The sequence below is a fragment of the Lissotriton helveticus genome, chromosome 3_1, assembly GCF_964261635.1.
Source record: "Lissotriton helveticus chromosome 3_1, aLisHel1.1, whole genome shotgun sequence".
Lineage (NCBI taxonomy): Eukaryota > Metazoa > Chordata > Amphibia > Caudata > Salamandridae > Lissotriton > Lissotriton helveticus.
In genome coordinates, this window is record NC_136061.1 from 120,380,336 (window position 1) to 120,399,492 (window position 19,157).

General features: G+C 45.0%; 1 protein-coding gene across 1 annotated transcript in view; it reads left to right on the top strand.

The window, feature by feature from the left end:
- The window catches only part of NCBP3 (nuclear cap binding subunit 3), a 309,425-nt gene that overhangs the window by 103,416 nt on the left and 186,852 nt on the right, over positions 1–19,157 (top strand). Inside the window, exons 3-4 of the mRNA XM_078679347.1 lie at positions 9,434–9,539; positions 10,894–11,019. Coding sequence (XP_078535473.1) covers positions 9,434–9,539; positions 10,894–11,019 — 232 coding nt within the window. The remainder of the gene's footprint in view (positions 1–9,433; positions 9,540–10,893; positions 11,020–19,157) is intronic.

Genomic DNA, 19,157 nt, shown 5'->3' on the forward strand with positions numbered 1-19,157 from the left:
GGCGGGGGCATTGCCATTATTTTTAAAAATGTGTATCAGTGTCAACTGGACCTTATCACCTTACACAATTGTGAAGCTGCATCCTTCAAACTCACCCTTCACCCCAAAACATCTCTGACCGGCCTCTTAATCTACCGTCCCCCTGGTCCTGTCAATGATTGGGCCTGTCATCTGTTTGAACTCATTGCCTCCACTTTGACTAGTTCCAGCACTCTGCTAGTCGTTGGTGACTTTAATATTCACCTGGACGATTCTAGCAACGGCACAGCTAGAACCCTAATTGCTGATTTTCTAGCAATGAACGTCACTCTTCACAACCAAGGCCCTACACACAAAGGTGGGCATCTTATAGATCCCATCTTTTCCAATCTACCTGACCTACTATGCTATCCGGCCCTGCCTCTTCTCTGGTCTGATCATTATTTGGTCAGTTTCAGGGTCACACCTATGAACACCCTAGGTCCGCACAGTGGTACTCCGATGGAAAGCAGGAGGGCATGGAAAAAATTGGATATTGGGTTTTTAAACTAAGTTTTAGCCTCTCACCTCCCTGCAGAACTGCTTATGTCAGCTGATGCGGAAACTGCAGCTTCATTGACAGACTCCTGGCTTAAAAATGCTATTGACATCCGTCTCCCTATCTCTCTAAAGAAGGATGCACCCCACAAGACTCCAGCTCCTTGGTACACAGAGACGCTAAAAGTTGAAAAATCCTACTGCAAGAAGCTCGAGCGCATCTGGCGTAAAGACTACTCCCAGTCTGCAGCTTCCGTCTATAGAAACGCCCTAAAGTCTTATCACAAAGCATGCGCCTCTACTATGGCTAAATTTGTGACTAAATCCATATCGGATGCCATTGATAAATCCAAAGTTTTGTTTGGCCTAGTCAAAAATCTTGCTGGCTCTCTCACTACGGCAAAAGCTCCCCCGCTGTCGAGTCATAGATGCGATGAAATTGCCCAGTTCTTCACAAGTAAAGTGGATAAGATCCACTCGGACATTTCCAGTTGTAACCGCGACAATAATAAAGTGGCTTATTCCACTCTTGTTAAGGAAGACAATTGTCACGTGACTCCTATTCCCTGCCCATTACTAACCTGGCCCAACGTACAGCTAGACCGTCTTCGCGAAATGGTCTGCAAAATTAAATCTGGCTCCCCCTTGGATCCCTTACCCATTGCTGTTCTCCGGTCCCTTGATCCTCCGCAACTGTCTGCAATCTGCTCCACCTTGAACCTATCGCTCAAGACCGCCATGGTCCCTGCCATCTGGAAGCATGAAATGGTTACGCCACTGCTGAAGAAACCTACTGCAGACCCTGAGCTCCTCTCTAATTATCGCCCCATCTCACTGTTACCTGCTTTCTCTAAGGTTCTAGGACGTCACATCCATTATCACCTCACTCAGTTCGTGACTATAAATAATTTACTCCATCCTTCGCAGTCAGGATTTCGGCCAGGTTTCTCTACGGAAACTACACTCCTGGGCGTCACGGAGAATCTTCGGTCCTTGCTTGACAGAGGGGAGATGGCCGTGCTGATATTACTTGATCTCAGCGCGGCGTTCGACACCATCTCCCATAAAATCCTTCTGGACGCCCTAGCCACCATGGGTGTGAAAGGATCGGCCCTGGGCTGGCTGACTTCTTTTCTTTCTGATCGCACCTTTCAAATCTTCTCTCACTCAGCCACTTCCAATACTTATCCCCAACCTCACGGTGTCCCCCAAGGCTCTATTCTTAGTCCCTTACTTTTTAATCTTTATGTCACCCCTTTAGCCTACATAGCAGACAGCGTCGGTCTTACTCTGTTTACGTATGCCGACGATTTGCAGGTCGTCTTTTCCCTCACTCAATCTGACGGGGCGTCCGCCTCCCTCCTTCAGCTTGGACTTGGAGAAATTGCCAAATGGATGAACCACAACCTCCTCAAGCTGAATGGTGGGAAGACGGAGGTCCTTGTCCTGGGGCACAAACCTGACCTCTGGACTTTGAGACACTGGCCAGCTGAACTGGGCCCTCTTCCTGCACCGGTGGAACAGGTACGAAGTCTAGGCGTTGCAATTGACAGGGACCTGACAATGCAATGCCAAGCCAACAAGGTTTCTTCCACATGTTTTACCATCATTCGCTGGTTGAGAAAGATCTTGTGGATGCTGCCCAGTGACACCCAGAGGTCGGTGGTAAATGCCTTGGTCACCTCCCGATTGGATTATGGCAACATACTCTACCTGGGGGCGGCCAAGGCAGTCACTCAACGCCTGCAGTTGGTGCAAAATGCTGCAGCACGTCTTTTCAGTGGTTGCTGCAAAACCGACCATATATCTAGTCGCCTTCGTGATCTTCACTGGTTAAAGGTGGAAAACCAAGTGAGGTTCAAGGCACTCAGCTATATGCACAAGAGAAGGCATAAGGTGGCACCTAGCTATCTACAGACCTTGGTGAAATGCTACTCCTCCACCCGGTCCCTTCGTTCCTCCTCCCAAATCCTCTTTTCTGTGCCAAAGATCGAACTCTCCAGAATGGGAGGCCGCTCCTTCGCCTATCTGGGACCTAAGTTATGGAATTCTCTTCCTCTGAACATCCGCTCCGAGGACAGCTATATTCGCTTTCGTAAAGCAGTCAAGACCTGGCTTTTCGACCAATAACTGATTCGGCCTGACCATCCACGACTAACTACATTATCATAGCCCCGGGAAACCCTTTCGGGTAGCTGTCGCGCTCTAAAAGCTCAAATAATAAATAAATAAATAATAAAGGTAACAAATAAGAATGGTAATTAAGCCACTAAAGCAATGAGCTGGCTGCACAGGAGTGTAACACACAATGATGGGGTGCTCTGGCAGAATTTGAGAGGCTCCTGAGTCTCCCATGTCTCACAAACACGCATAGACCTTGAGCGGAGTTGGACCCTTCTGAAAGATTTGGAGGCCCCTGAGGGTTGGGGAACCGCTTAGGCTGCAGGGGCCTGTTTTACGCCCCTGGGACTACATATTGTATATAATATTTCTTGCAAATGAGATGCAGTGTCGTGACGAGACCTTAAAACTACTTACGTAAATGTGTGTAATGAATTCCTACACCAAATAGGGCTACTGGGTGTAGGGGTTAAACCTCCCATTGTAAATGTGTTTGTATTTATATAGCGCACTTCTACCCAGAGGTCTCGTAGCGCTGTATTCATACCGCTGTGGAACCCATCCTGGCTTTCCTATGAAATGTCCACTCCTGGGCGCCCCCAAGGTGCTCATTGCAACATCAGGATTCAAGCAAGCCGGGCCGAAGACGGCTGTAATGCCAGAAACCGGTCCCCGGAAGCTTGTTTCCTTCCCAGTGTAAGAATTGGCTTTTGTAGTTTGGTTTGCCCTGTTCCCATCATGCACTGGGACAGGAACAGACTAATTTGCATACAGCCAGGTTCTGAAACTGGGATGGTGCAATGAGCTAAAAAACGGTGTTGGATCTAGCCCTGATCTTTTGACTGGGTGAGAGTATTCTGCTTAATTCAGAGACTCTGTCCCTCACCACCCCATGTTGTAAATATTTTTGTCCACCCTAAGCGTGGAAGGGTATACTCAGACATGAGTCCCTTGCTCATTGCACCATCAGGATTCAAGCAAGCCGGGCCGAAGACGGCTGTAATGCCAGAAACCGGTCCCCGGAAGCTTGTTTCCTTCCCAGTGTAAGAATTGGCTTTTGTAGTTTGGTTTGCCCTGTTCCCATCATGCACTGGGACAGGAACAGACTAATTTGCATACAGCCAGGTTCTGAAACTGGGATGGTGCAATGAGCTAAAAAACGGTGTTGGATCTAGCCCTGATCTTTTGACTGGGTGAGAGTATTCTGCTTAATTCAGAGACTCTGTCCCTCACCACCCCATGTTGTAAATATTTTTGTCCACCCTAAGCGTGGAAGGGTATACTCAGACATGAGTCCCTTGCTCATTGCACCATCAGGATTCAAGCAAGCCGGGCCGAAGACGCCTGTAATGCCAGAAACCGGTCCCCGGAAGCTTGTTTCCTTCCCAGTGTAAGAATTGGCTTTTGTAGTTTGGTTTGCCCTGTTCCCATCATGCACTGGGACAGGAACAGACTAATTTGCATACAGCCAGGTTCTGAAACTGGGATGGTGCAATGAGCTAAAAAACGGTGTTGGATCTAGCCCTGATCTTTTGACTGGGTGGGAGTATTCTGCTTAATTCAGAGACTCTGTCCCTCACCACCCCATGTTGTAAATATTGTTGTCCACCCTAAGCGTGGAAGGGTATACTCAGACATGAGTCCCTTGCTCATTGCACCATCAGGATTCAAGCAAGCCGGGCCGAAGACGGCTGTAATGCCAGAAACCGGTCCCCGGAAGCTTGTGTCCTTCCCAGTGTAAGAATTGGCTTTTGTAGTTTGGTTTGCCCTGTTCCCATCATGCACTGGGACAGGAACAGACTAATTTGCATACAGCCAGGTTCTGAAACTGGGATGGTGCAATGAGCTAAAAAACGGTGTTGGATCTAGCCCTGATCTTTTGACTGGGTGAGAGTATTCTGCTTAATTCAGAGACTCTGTCCCTCACCACCCCATGTTGTAAATATTTTTGTCCACCCTAAGCGTGGAAGGGTATACTCAGACATGAGTCCCTTGCTCATTGCACCATCAGGATTCAAGCAAGCCGGGCCGAAGACGGCTGTAATGCCAGAAACCGGTCCCCGGAAGCTTGTTTCCTTCCCAGTGTAAGAATTGGCTTTTGTAGTTTGGTTTGCCCTGTTCCCATCATGCACTGGGACAGGAACAGACTAATTTGCATACAGCCAGGTTCTGAAACTGGGATGGTGCAATGAGCTAAAAAACGGTGTTGGATCTAGCCCTGATCTTTTGACTGGGTGAGAGTATTCTGCTTAATTCAGAGACTCTGTCCCTCACCACCCCATGTTGTAAATATTTTTGTCCACCCTTAGCGTGGAAGGGTATACTCAGACATGAGTCCCTTGCTCATTGCACCATCAGGATTCAAGCAAGCCGGGCCGAAGACGGCTGTAATGCCAGAAACCGGTCCCCGGAAGCTTGTTTCCTTCCCAGTGTAAGAATTGGCTTTTGTAGTTTGGTTTGCCCTGTTCCCATCATGCACTGGGACAGGAACAGACTAATTTGCATACAGCCAGGTTCTGAAACTGGGATGGTGCAATGAGCTAAAAAACGGTGTTGGATCTAGCCCTGATCTTTTGACTGGGTGAGAGTATTATGCTTAATTCAGAGACTCTGTCCCTCACCACCCCATGTTGTAAATATTTTTGTCCACCCTAAGCGTGGAAGGGTGTACTCAGACATGAGTCCCTTGCTCATTGCACCATCAGGATTCAAGCAAGCCGGGCCGAAGACGGCTGTAATGCCAGAAACCGGTCCCCGGAAGCTTGTTTCCTTCCCAGTGTAAGAATTGGCTTTTGTAGTTTGGTTTGCCCTGTTCCCATCATGCACTGGGACAGGAACAGACTAATTTGCATACAGCCAGGTTCTGAAACTGGGATGGTGCAATGAGCTAAAAAACGGTGTTGGATCTAGCCCTGATCTTTTGACTGGGTGAGAGTATTCTGCTTAATTCAGAGACTCTGTCCCTCACCACCCCATGTTGTAAATATTTTTGTCCACCCTAAGCGTGGAAGGGTATACTCAGACATGAGTCCCTTGCTCATTGCACCATCAGGATTCAAGCAAGCCGGGCCGAAGACGGCTGTAATGCCAGAAACCGGTCCCCGGAAGCTTGTTTCCTTCCCAGTGTACGAATTGGCTTTTGTAGTTTGGTTTGCCCTGTTCCCATCATGCACTGGGACAGGAACAGACTAATTTGCATACAGCCAGGTTCTGAAACTGGGATGGTGCAATGAGCTAAAAAACGGTGTTGGATCTAGCCCTGATCTTTTGACTGGGTGAGAGTATTCTGCTTAATTCAGAGACTCTGTCCCTCACCACCCCATGTTGTAAATATTTTTGCTCTAACCATTGAGCCATGCTTCTCCACTCTTGCATCTGTTTGTTCCCATGTGGTTTGCTTGCTCTCTGGGTGGACTTTTAAAGGTTTACTGGTGATTTTGGGATGTGTAGTTGCGCTGGATACCAGTTGCCATTGGATTCTTTCTTTTTCAAAATAAAGAACTGGCAGGATCCCTTCCCTGGTGTACCAACATGTAAGCAGCAGATGTTCAAAAGCATGAGCTAAACCATTTAATTGCTCTCTCTATGCTAATAGTCACTAATCAATCGTCATTATTTACCAAGCACATTGGCTATATCACACCCTACACTGACAAACCCTATTTAGGCATAACACTTCTATAATTATTTATTTAAGTAGTCTTTAGGAAAATCTTATTGAAATGATACTTCCCTGTGATTAGGTCTTTTAAATCATGTGCTGATAGAAAAATGGTAATATCCACTACTTCCTCATGTCAGTTGTTTTTAGAGCTTAACCAGGAGACTGTTAGCAGTACTGGCCCGCAGTTTTCTCTGTGGTTTGTAGTTTTATAACCAAATGTTTAATTTTGGTCCTCATAATGGTTATATTGCATATTCTTTACATATTGTTTTCAAATATGTACTTTTTAAACATAAAATTGAATCAGATCTTCACACACGTGCATGTTTTAATAAGGCTGTAAAGGGACGTATTAGCGATATCGGCAGAAGGGAAGTAGAGTATGCGCTTCCAGGTGAGTACTCCGTTTTCAACCAAGAAGTGTGTTTCTGGTTGTCCAGTTACCACCACATTAACCACCAGAAAAAGCCACATAAGTGTAGATTTGCTAAAACTAAATTTTTCTTTTTGTCTCTGTAGGAGAGTGCCCCTTTTTGAGAAGGTCACTCCCACTGTGTGCCTGGTATTTGATGTGATTTCGACAGGAAGTACACTGGGAACCGGCTGACCATGATCCCAGAGTCACATCTCTTTCCCAAAACTTTAGCATTCCCTGTAAGTCCTTCGTAAGTGGTGCCTCTGACACCTAGGGCAAGGAGGCTAAAGAGGGTCCTTAAGGGCTGCAGCTCAAATTGTGCCACCCTAAAGGACCCCTCACCAAACACATACAGACTGCCACTGCAGGCTGTGTGTCTTGGTGCAGACAGAAGTGAAAACACGACATGGCACGCATCCCTGTGTGCCATGCCTGCAGACACTGCATGTATTATAGGGAAGTCACCTCTACAGCAGGCCTTACAGCCCTAAGTCAGTGTGCACTATACTGCATGTGAGGGCATAGCTGCATGAGCAGATATGCCTCTGTGCTGTTCAGTTCCATTACTGCCAGTATAAGTGAACAGTGAAGCCATTTAAGTACGTGCTGGGCACTGGTAAAAACAAGTTCCCCAGCTACATGAGGTCTTCACTGAAAATACGAATGTTTGGTATCAAACATCTCTTATTAATAAACCCACACTGATTCTAGTGTTTGATTTATTAATACATGCACACAGAGGTCACCTTAGAGGTGCACTCTGAAAACAGACCAGCTACTGGTGTGCTGACTGAAAGATTTTTGCCAGCCTGCCACCAGAGACACATTTCTGACCCCCCAAGGGTGAGGGCCTTAGCTCTCAGGAGGTCAGAAACAAATCATGCTCGGGCAGAGGGTGTTTACACCCCATCCCACAGGATGATCTGCAGATTAGCATTCCCAGGCAGGGGAGATTCAAAGAGCCCACCGCCTTTGGTATGCAAATCTGGCTGCTCTCACAGGAGAAGAGGCCAACCCCCTTTGTCTAGAGCCTTTTGGCCTAGTCAGATAAGCTTGTCCACCCTCCGGCTAGTGACGCCCCTAAGGTGGGCTGCCTGAAGTGGTGGCGACTTTTCAAAGTTACCCATCTTGGTAATGACAAACTTAAGAACTTGCCCACTTCCCACAGGACATGGTCAGATAGAGGGCGTAGTGACCCTAGGGGTAGGTGCCCTTTAACTACTACCCTACAATCCCCTAATGTCTCTAAATTCAGAATTTAGGAGAGCCCCTGACATCAGAAGATCAGATCCTGCTGACCTACAAAGAAGGACACTGTAGAGCTGCTGTTTCCCATTGAATTGTGCCAAAGTCATCTAGTCCTGCACATTGTTGTACCTCCAAAAGCCAGGAGGACTGCCTGCCTCCAACAAAGACCCAGGGACTTCTGTGGAGCAGCAGAGCTGCTCTCCTGCAGGCACTCAAAAAAGTACAGTGAGGACTCCGGAACCAGCAAAACCCAACAGCACCAAGCACAACTGCACCCAAGCCCCCCAGCCTGAGTCGAAGTGGGCCAACGGTGTCCGCGTGGTCCCCAAGCTCTCAAGAGACAGAGTTCACTATGGTCTCAACCCTCGTGAACTCCCAGATGCTGCCTGCAGCCTCTGTTTTGCAGCCCCCCTCAACCGCAAGTGCTCCAGGATGATGAAACCCGACACATCAAAGACCCTCTGCATCCGGCTGCCCGGCCCGAGGTGAAGAGGACCAATAGAGTCCCCACGTCACCTACCATCGCACAACTTGAATCCTCTGGTTGGTTTAACTAGACTGGTCTCCCAATCCAAACCTGCAGCCTCTTTTTATTCAGACCGATCCCCGTTGTCTAGCATTGGGCACCTGGTGCTGTATTGCACCACTGCATCTGGCCGCCCTAGTGCCACTGGATCTGACCTGCTGGTGCTACCTTGGACCTTGCCTCATACTCCCCTTAAGGCCAGGAGATTGGTCTTGTAAGTTGCTGTACTCTACTTAAATGCCATACTTGTTTTTCCACCTATAGGATAACATTGCAGCTTTTGAAAAATGCACTTAGTGTCGACTTTTTAAACGTAAATGTATTTCTTTCAAAACATACTTATCTGATTGTATTGATTCTGGTGCCTAAACACATATAGAGAAACATGTAAGTTTTATAAATTGGTGTGGATCTCCACCTTGAGTCTTGTGCATCAATTATTGACTATTGTGTGTATTTGCAGATGTCTAACGCTCCTCTCTGATAAGCCTACGGTTGCTCGACCACACTACTCCCTAGAAGAGCAACTTGGGATTGCTAGAGCAAGCCCTTGTCCACTCAGAGGGCAATAACTGGACTCTTTGCATGATGTACCTAATTTTGGTATATGATATAAAGAGCCAGCTTCCTACAGTCTCCAAAAAATGCCAAACCCTCCCGCCCATTATGTCTTTGACACATAATTCCTTGCTTTGATTACTGTAGTTTTGGAACTTTAAATGCAGCAATATGTATTTCTATTTGCATTCTCTTTCATGATGGACGTTGCTTTTATGTATCATTTTGATGATTTAATTATATACAAAGTAGACAATTGTACTTTACATCTTCTTCATTCTGTCACTTCTGTGAGGCAAACATTTTAATTTCTTCATTTTGTTGTGTATTGTTGTTTTCAGTGCCAGGCTGTCTGTTTGTTCCATGAAAATGCTTTGTTTTTTAGGAGGCAATTGAAAAAAAGGAGCAAAGAGCAAAACGTTTCCATTTTCGAGCTGAAGTGAACGAGGCACAGAGAGATGTAGTGGTGGATCGAGACATGCTCAAAAAAGGTATATGAAATACAGACCTAACAGTGTTTTTTCCCATTTATACTATTACTGCACTTTACTCTGCACTCTACATAGCTGCACTCTAACACTGCACTCTACTCTGCATCACTGTACTCTGCTCCACTACTCCACATCTGTGCACTCTGCCACTGTACTTTGAAACAGTGCACTCTCCGCCACTCAACTTTACGCCACTTTACTCTGCACTGCTCCACACCACTGCACTCTGCCACTGCATTCTTTTCCACTCTATGCTATTCTACTCTGCACCACTCAACTCTCCTCTATTCTCTTCGCCACTTGACTCTGCCCCACTGCACTCTACAGTGCACCACTCTTATCTACGCCACTGCTTTCTATTCCACTGATTTGAATGCCACTGCAACACTCTACAATAGTCCACTCTAGGCCACATTACTCTAGGCCACTCCAGTGTATGCAACTCTGTGCGACTCCACCCTATGCCACTCCAATACACGACAAACGCTGCCATTCCGTTCTGTAACACTCTGCTCTTTGCCAATCTATTCTTCTACAACCCACGCGACTCTCCTCTAAGCCACTGACTTTTAGCTATGGACAACATGGCTAAAACACGTTGGCAAAGCTAGTAGCTTTTGCATAGACATGTATTGCTATGGACTACCTATCCTCCGAATAACTATGCCAAAGCAGTTAAGTTAATGATGCTCTGGTAGTTCACTATCTGGTCTAGCAGGCTCGTTCCTCTGCCTTCAAAGACAGTTGAGGGATTCCTTTGTTGCAATTATTCAGTGTTGTGTGAAGATCATGTGAATACATTTTATTTGGGTTATAACAATTTTAAGTATTGTATCAGATAAACATGTTTAAACATTTTAACCAGTGCCTTCTCTATGCTTTCAGTGCATTTGTGATAGCCAAGCAATTCATAATCTGAATCGAGTATATTCAGCTGGGTTGTTTATTTATGTTTTGGGCTCAAGTATTTACTGCAGTAATAGTAATCTGCTCTCAGGATAAATCCACTGATGATAAACATTTATGCGTTCTCCATGTGCATATAAGGGTACCAGCCAGAGTTTGCAGTGGGTGGCATACTGACTCTGTAAAGATCAGATCTAGTGTTCATAAATGGTCTTACATGAAAAGAGCAGACTACATCTCAAAATTTGACCAATCTGTATCTTTTCCAGGCACTAGCAGTGCCAGACATTAAATAACCCTAAAGTATGTTTTTTGGGTGTGAAAATGTTAGTAATCCTTATTTACATAAAGTGCAAAATTGCATTAGATAAAGGAACATTTGTATTCTATAATATTCTAAGCACAGTTTGGTTTCTATTTATGTAATACATTTATTTTCTATTTGCAGCAATCCCTAAAGTGAGAATGGATACTATTAAGATTTCCGGAGTGGATGAAATGAGCACGCGGGATGTATTTGCCTATTTTAAAAGTTATCCACCTGCTCATATTGAGTGGCTTGATGACACGTCCTGTAAGTTAAAAATCAGATTATCCTGTATTTTTTCTTTTGTGATTAGTAGTAGTGTACATTGGTAGACGTATGTCTTCATTCTGTTCCTAAAGAGTGGAAATTGATTGTTTTGTACTGATTAGTAGCTTGTAAAATAGGTCTTGGTGGTTCACTTAATAGTTGTACTAGCTGGGATAGCAAGCACACTCTACCACACAAATCTAGCAAGATTTATAAGTCTTATTCATAAAGTGACCAAATATTTTCTTGTGCTGAGGAGGAGGAAGCACCCTCTCTTTTTCTTAGCTGGAGAGGTCCAGAAATCAACAGCGAAGTTCTCCAAGCACTCAGAAATCCAGAGTTGAGGTTGTGGTTTCAACATTTCTTTTATTTCTTTATCATATACCCCCTTTGCCATCGCGTGTTTCGTCCCTTGCTGTTCCAGTCACAGCAGACGTCATCCAGGCTTAACATCTAAAACACAGCTATAATCTATTTAGGAGGAGCATCTAAATGGATTGTAGAATCCGCCACTTTGGTCAAGTGACCGCAGAGGTGCCCTGCATATTTTAGTGTACATTAAATTGTTTTATGCGTGCACTTGACCTTTGACGTCTGCAAGATGTTGGTGTATCCGCTTGACTCAGAAATCTTTAATCAATCCCAGTATGATATTCATTTGTCCCTCGTGGCTGTATCTGGAGAGATTGTAAAAATCTTTAATTAATGTATCCAATTGGGAGAAGGACAACAGACGGAGAACCACCAAGAGCTTTCTAATGGTCATGATTCGTAAGGAGCAGTGTCTTGGCTGTTTGAAGGAAGTGGTTGTATGAAATATATATAATACTTTATACCTGGCTGCTGAAGCCACAGCTTTTATGAAAGATTCCATTTTGTTGTCTGGGTGTAGGTAACAGTGAGATTTCTAGATGATCGTGTTGGGGTTGGGCGAGATGTGGATTGAGTAGGTAATAGAGGCAAAGTGTCAGAGAAGTAGATCATTTAATTTTTCGATGTGGTCAGTAGGGGTGATTAGATAGCTATCCATTCGTAGAAGACTATGAGGCAGTCGGAGACCCATGCCTGGAGGTATGGGGTATGGAAAATTTCAGTGTCAATAGAGTAGAGATGATGGGGGAAGCCAAAGGAAGCAAATGTCTCATTAGGAAGTGTTGCAACTACTGCTCCAATATGGGCATCGTAAGAGTAGACAGTTGAGTGGTCCACAGTATCAAACGCTGCAGAAAGGTCAATAATTATGAGCAGTGTGAAAGATGGTTAGAGTGGGCTCAGGGTATAGAGTTCATCGCATGAGAGGGCAATTCCTGTAGAGTGCAACATCCTGAAGCCTGATTGAAGAGACTCAAACGGGCTTTGGCTCTTAAGAAGGAGAGTGAGGAATTCGATATCCAGGTCTTCAGAATCTTGGAGAAGCGAAGTAGGGAGACTGTAGTAGTTGACAGGAATGGTGTGCAAGGGTAAGTCAAGCAGGACGGGGCAGAATGCAAGAGGCGAGGGCAAGGAGTTCATTGGTTTGGCAACTGAAATTTGATTCACCCAAAAATGGTTGTCAGTTTTCTGTATGTGAATCAATTCATCTGGAAATGCGTGAGAGAAGACCGATACTTAGAACAGATAGGATTTAGTGAGGAGGTGGGAAGGCGAGCAAATAGTGGCAACTGTATTGTTGCAAAGTCATCCTTGTGCCCTGGGCTCCCTCATTTGTTTGCTGACTGGTACTGGTGGTAACTGACCTTGACTGTCCCTGGCTCTGCTTAATCAGGCCAAGGGCAAGTGCTTTGCTGAAGACACACTTCGAATACTGTGAAAACACCTATATACTTTAGGGTACACAATGGGTTAGGGTACCCCTATGATTGGCATGACCTCCCCTATAAGGCCCTAGTGCATAATAAGCCAGGGGAATCCAAACTTCCTTTAAGTCCCTAGTGTTTAATGTGGCATGGCAGTTTCTGCAGTTGCTGGTGTGCACTGTTGAAGAAGGAGGTCCGTTTAAAAGCAGCCCTTTGTTGAAGGACTGCTTTTAAAATGCAAATTGTGCTCAAACTCGACTTTGATGTTTGGAGCACTTAAAAATTAATAAACTACAATGTTGTGGCATATTTGGTGCCCCCAAATCTCCCCTTGGTGTTCCAGTGGTAGGGTGGTCAGGCATTTATAAGGAGGATCCTTATAAAATCGGTTTTTATATGTATTGGGTTTAGTGAAATTGCACGTTTCACTACCCACATTGTAGTAAAGTGCTTCCCAAAATCCACTTTTGTGCTACGAGCACTGTGGAGTGAGGTCCTGCAATATTTGTACATGTTCAGAACCCCTAAAGTCTCCCCTAGGTATTCCAGGGTGTTGGGTCCTGTAGATATAGGCAGGTGTTGGAAAAAATTACCAAGTCATTTTCCCCATTGCAAATCCCCAGCAACATAGGTAGACATAGCATGAAGTTATTCTTTAATAACTCCCGCCAGGAGAATCCCAAAAAAAATCATTCAAGGTCTTGCTAGAATGGTATTGATAAATCCAACAATACACTGTTTTGAATTTATTCTAAAATTTACAGACAAGAAGTTATTAGACTTTCTTGTCTGAAAGCCAAAATTCAGCTTTCCAGTAATTTGTCCTGATTGGTCAGAGTTGAGTAGATTAGCAATTTATTTTATTTTTATTTTATTTTTTGCATTTGTATTATGCAGCTACCCAAAAAGGGTTTCCCGGCGCCTGTGACATTCGATTGGATAGAAGGAAGATAGCCAAATTGTGGTATTACTGCAATTGCTTCTGAAATAGCCAGGTTTTTACGCATTTCTGGAATTTAGTATAGCTTTCTTCTTTCCGGATCTGCGGGGGGAGTGAGTTCCATAGAGTCGGCCCTCTCACAGCAAAAGAGCGTCCTCCCGTTTTTTGCAGTTTGAATCTTGGAACAGTGAAATTTGCTGCTGTTTGAGATCGGAGATCCCTTGTTGGGAGATAGGGGGAGGCCAAGGCTTGTAGGTAGCCGGGTGCAGTTTTGGTTTTAATTCTAAACATATATATCAAGGTTTTGAAGCTAATCCGATGTTCTATCCTGAGCCAGTGTAAATCATTTAAGTGTTTTGATATTCTGTCAAACTTTGGGATCCTGCATAGGAGACGTGCAGCAGCGTTTTGGATCATTTGCAGTCGTTTGATCACTGCTAGATTTGAGCTCAGGTAAAGAATGTTACCGTAGTCAATGCGTGACGTTATTAGTGCGTTGACTACGGTTTTTTGGGTATTTTGGGGCAACATCCAGATAATTTTCTTTAACCATTTTATTATGGTGAAACAGAGGCCAGCCACTTTATTTGCCTGCTGTTTCATCGACAGAGTATTGTCAATAATGACTCCTAGATTTCTCACTTGTGTGGCTGGAATGGGAAGGTTGCCCATCTCTGTTGGCCAATGTGAGGGGCACCAAAGTTCTTTTTTTCTTCCCAGAAGGAGGACCTCAGTTTTATCCCCGTTTAACTTCAACTGGTTGGTGGTCATCCAGTTGAAGATTTCCTGAAGACCATTTTTCAGAGCAGATGGGGTTGAGGGATTTGACTCAGATAGAGAAAAAATGATCTGAGAGTCGTCAGCGTATGACATTAAGGTAAGGCCAACGCAGTCGGCTAGATCGGCCAGTGGTCTCAGGTACAAATTAAAAAGCAGCGGGCTCAAGATGGAGCCCTGTGGGACTCCATAGGGAGTGGGGAATGTGTCTGAGCATGCAATGCTAGATTTGATCTGAAAGGATCTATCGGTTAGAAAAGACTTTATCCACTGAAGGCCCTCGTTACGGATGCCGAATCTCTCTAGTGTGGTCAGGAGAATTTTGTGTGATATAGTATCAAACGCCGCACTCAAATCTAAAAGAATGAGTGCGACAGTCTGACCCTCATCCAGGAGCTTTCGGATTTTTTCCGTTACACCCAATAGAGCGGTCTCCGTTGAGTGTCCTGCACGGAAACCTGATTGCGATGGGTGAAGGAGGTTGTTATTCGGCGTGAAGGAAGTGAGGGTGGCATGTATGTGTCTTTCCATCAATTTAGAAAAGGCGGGGAGTAAAGATATAGGCCGATAATTCGATAGGACCATGGGGTCAGCTGAAGGTTTTTTCAATAATGGGGTCACGATGGCGTGTTTCCAGCTTGACGGGACAGTGGAAGTTAGAAGAGAAGTATTTAGCACGTTTGCTATAGTGGTTAAAGGGGAAGTGTCTAATTGTTTTAAAAATCGAACTGGGAGAGGATCACAGGGGGAACCTGAGGAAATGGACTTCAAAGACATTTTTAGGGAGTCCAAAGTTATGGGGGGCCATTTCTCAAGAGATTTTTCTTTCTCCAGGGTATTTTGGATATACTGCTTTGAAGCGATGTCTTGGGGACTAGCGGTGAAATTTGTGACAATGATTTCAATTTTGTCATTAAAGAATGTCGCCAGGTCTTGACATTGTTTTTTTGTTAACGGGTGGGCTGTAGCCGTTGTTTGCGCACCTGCTAGATCCTTTACTATATTAAATAGGGTCTTTGTTTTGTTTGTGGCATTGTTAACGGTGTTTGCCACATAAAGGGCTCGGGCTTTCCTACAGGAAGTATGATACGCATTTCTTGCATTACTGTAAATTATTTTATTTTCATGGTTGTAGTTTTTGCGCCATTTCCTTTCTAAAACTTTGCATTTCGATTTTTCATTTTTGAGGGATTCATTGAACCAAGGGGCAGGGGGGCGGTGGAGATTTCTTTTTGCCCCCGTTAAAGGAAGGCATTGGTTGGCTGCTGTTTCCAGCCACTGGTTGGCAATGTTTTCCATATTTTGGTCATAGGAGGGGGTGCTAATTGTAAGTACGTTGTTCAGTCTATGCATGTCTAATAATTTCCAATTTTTCATGGATTGTGCAGGCCAGGTAGTATTCCTGGGAGGAAATGGTCTAGTTAGGCTGAAGCTAACGAGATGGTGATCTGACCAGCATATGGGGCTGGTTTGGGTCCATTTTAGGTCAGGGGTATTAGAAAAAACAGGGTCCAATAGGTGACCCGCCCTGTGTGTAGGACCGCTGTTGAGAAGCGTTAAGTTTAGAGCAGTGAAATCTTCTATAAGATTACAGCAAGCCACATTAGTTTGATCCTCAAGGTGCAGATTTAGGTCCCCTAGGAGTGTAAAATTTTTAAAATTTAACAGCAATGGGGCGATGTGGTTTGCTAAGTTGGCTGTCCAGGAGTTAGCGCTCCCGGGTGGTCTATATATTAGCAGACCAGACAGAGTGAAATTCGGGTTGAGGGTGATTTGGAAGGAGGCGGCTTCACAGTCTGGGATATTGGCTGGGAGCAATTTACAAATAAATTCTTTAAGATATATAATTGCAATCCCTCCACCCACTTGGCCTTGTCTATCTTGCCGTGCAATAGCATAGTTATCAGGGAGAGCCATAGCTACATCTGGTCCGGAGCTCTCGTGTAGCCAAGTTTCTGTTAGGAAGAGGGCACTTGGGGCGTCATCTTGTAAAAGGGTGAAGATGTCTAATTTGTGCTGAGGTAGGGATCTGCAATTAACGCTAAGGAAGGAGTAGTTGAGGTGAGTGCGATTTGGGCGTTTAGTTGTAGTTTGGGAAGTTGGTATTGGGTCCGAATAGGGTTGGATATTTGTAAGTTTTAAGTTGCAGTTATTACAATATGTGTCCCCTAGTGGCGAGAGGCCAATACAGTCGTGATGTAATTTAGGGCGCAGCGCTTTTAATTGCATGGAGGTCATACCTGCAACACGAGGGATGTAGGATGTCATGCCCCATGTCCCGGACGGGCCCAGACGGGCATGTCTTAGGCTAGTCTTTGGCGCGGTGTTTGGCGTGGGTGCTGCGCGTATTCGCTGCGCGTCATACAAAGGGACTGATTTTTGTAGAGGACGTGCTTTAGTTCAGCTCCGCCTCTCCAAACTTACTTTGTCCAATCAGAGCCTGCCCCAGCCAGGAGGCAGGAAGAAGGTACCGCCCTGTGCCTTCCCCACAACAAACCTAGCGCTTGCCGAGGACCGGGCTACAGGGGACCTACGTATTTCTAGGTGAGGTACACAGTTAACATCACACCGTGCTGTTTTTAAAATCAAATCGGCGCGGTGGCAAAAATAAAAGTGAGGCGCTCGAACAGCGTTCGTTTTCAGCGCTTTTGGTCACAGGTTTAAAATTTACAAATACAGCAGCGTTTCTATTAATCAGTCACGCAGCAAATTATGGCAGTATCATTCAGTATCTTTCAGCACAGCATAGCATAGCCTTCTTTCAATGTAGGGCTGCTTTGATGAGGTTATAAGTAGCCTACGGAGTTAAAAAGCCATCCTGGGAGGAGAGGTTTCTGCTCTATAGGAATGCCAGGGCGAGAGGGAGGGCGAGGCGTTGTAAACAATAGTCTTCAAAAGAAGGAGGAGACAGGCAGGAGAAACCAGTTTCATTTACACCCCTACCTGCTCATTGAGGTAGTGAGAATATGGAAGGTTGGTTTAGTTAGCTCTTACCTCTCTGCTGGGACTAGAACCATAGTGAATGTTTTGAGAAATAGTGCTCTCTGGAAGACCATTGTGCCGCACTTTGGAGGAAATGGCCATGCGCTGGCTATGCTCCTCATTTGGATAGAAGTACCCTTCTGCGCGACCCCAGAAACACTGGAAAAGTATCTTAGAGGGGCAGTTCCTCTCAGATCTGTTTCCTGAAACAGCAAGAAGAGTCCATGCTGAGTAGTTTGATTTGCACCAACCAGGCCCTGCACTCTGACTGACTGCACCTGCTGCACAATTTGAAACTAACACCCCTGTGGATCAAACCTGCTTCATATGGACTCCCTGTAAGCTACAGGTTAACAGAGCTCACCCGGACCATCACCACCAAGAATCCTCAGCCTGGAGTACTACCAGTGGATTTGAAAGGGCTTTGTTGAAGTGGATTGTGGGAATTGAAGTCAAAAACTATCAAGGACCATCTTGGAGCTTCCAGACCCTTTAAGTAAGTTATGGACACTTTGGGACCCTCAAAGGAACTTCAGGAAGAAGTTCCAGAAGTTTGAAGAAGTTTGGAAAACAGCTCCATAAGTGGACAGACTGACTCATACTGGCCAGCCAAACCGGTCACCCCAAGTCAGAGCATAGAAGTGGTGACCGGGACCAACCGCGAGAGTCAAGCCACCCACCTTCAATCGCGAGCCGGCCTGGATCTCTGGCGAGTCCAGCTGGAAAGCTCACGAGGTCTGACTTCTATAAGTTTTACTGGGAGCTTTTCGCATGGCAAGCCGTCGAATCCTCACATAATCTGGACTGGCTGAGAGCTCCAATATGCCTTGGGAAGAAGAGCTCCAGAAATGTTTATAAGTCAGAAGGTAAAAATATTGAGACCTACAGCGAGGGGTAGCTGCGCAGGGCTCCTTCGCAGTCACCTGAAACTTTGTCTTTGTTCTGATCTAGTACGACCAGATTTCCCAATAGGCACTGTAGGTTTCCATGTGCTATATAGTGCTAATCTTTCAAAATTCATTTCTGGTTGCCTAGATTAGATATTTTTTATTTTGGTATCATTTTAAAGATAAAAATAGTTCCTAAAGTGGTGTTGGATTTTTATCGTGAGTTGTGTCTTAATTATTCACATAATTGGTGGTTTTAATTGCTATACTGTGTTAGTGGTATTATTGCCAGTTACAGATGCATATTTACCACTACTAATAATTCACTTTCCAACAGGTATTTATAACGTTTGAGCTCTTAGCTGTGAATTAAGAGCTGGTGAAATAGTTGGCAGATGTGTAGGAATAAGGGCTACGTAGTGTATCTTTGTGGGTTGGTCGTGGAGCATGATCTAGTGAGGAGAACAGTTTTATTGTGCTTGATGTGAGAAAATTCAGCTCTTGTTTGGAGGCTTTAAGATATGAAGGTAGTGTGGCTTGTATGCTGTTTACTATGTAGTTGCATGCATCTTAGTTTACAATGATTTGTTGCTGGGATTAATCAAAGGCTTCTGCGAGAGGGGCAACTGGGATAAAGGTTCTGAGAGAGCACTTTGAATCAAATATTCTCTGAATATTATTTAATTAGGAAAAGGAGGACATCTTTAGCATAAGGTGTGAGGTCCTCAGTGAATATGTTTTAGGAATGCTTGCCTA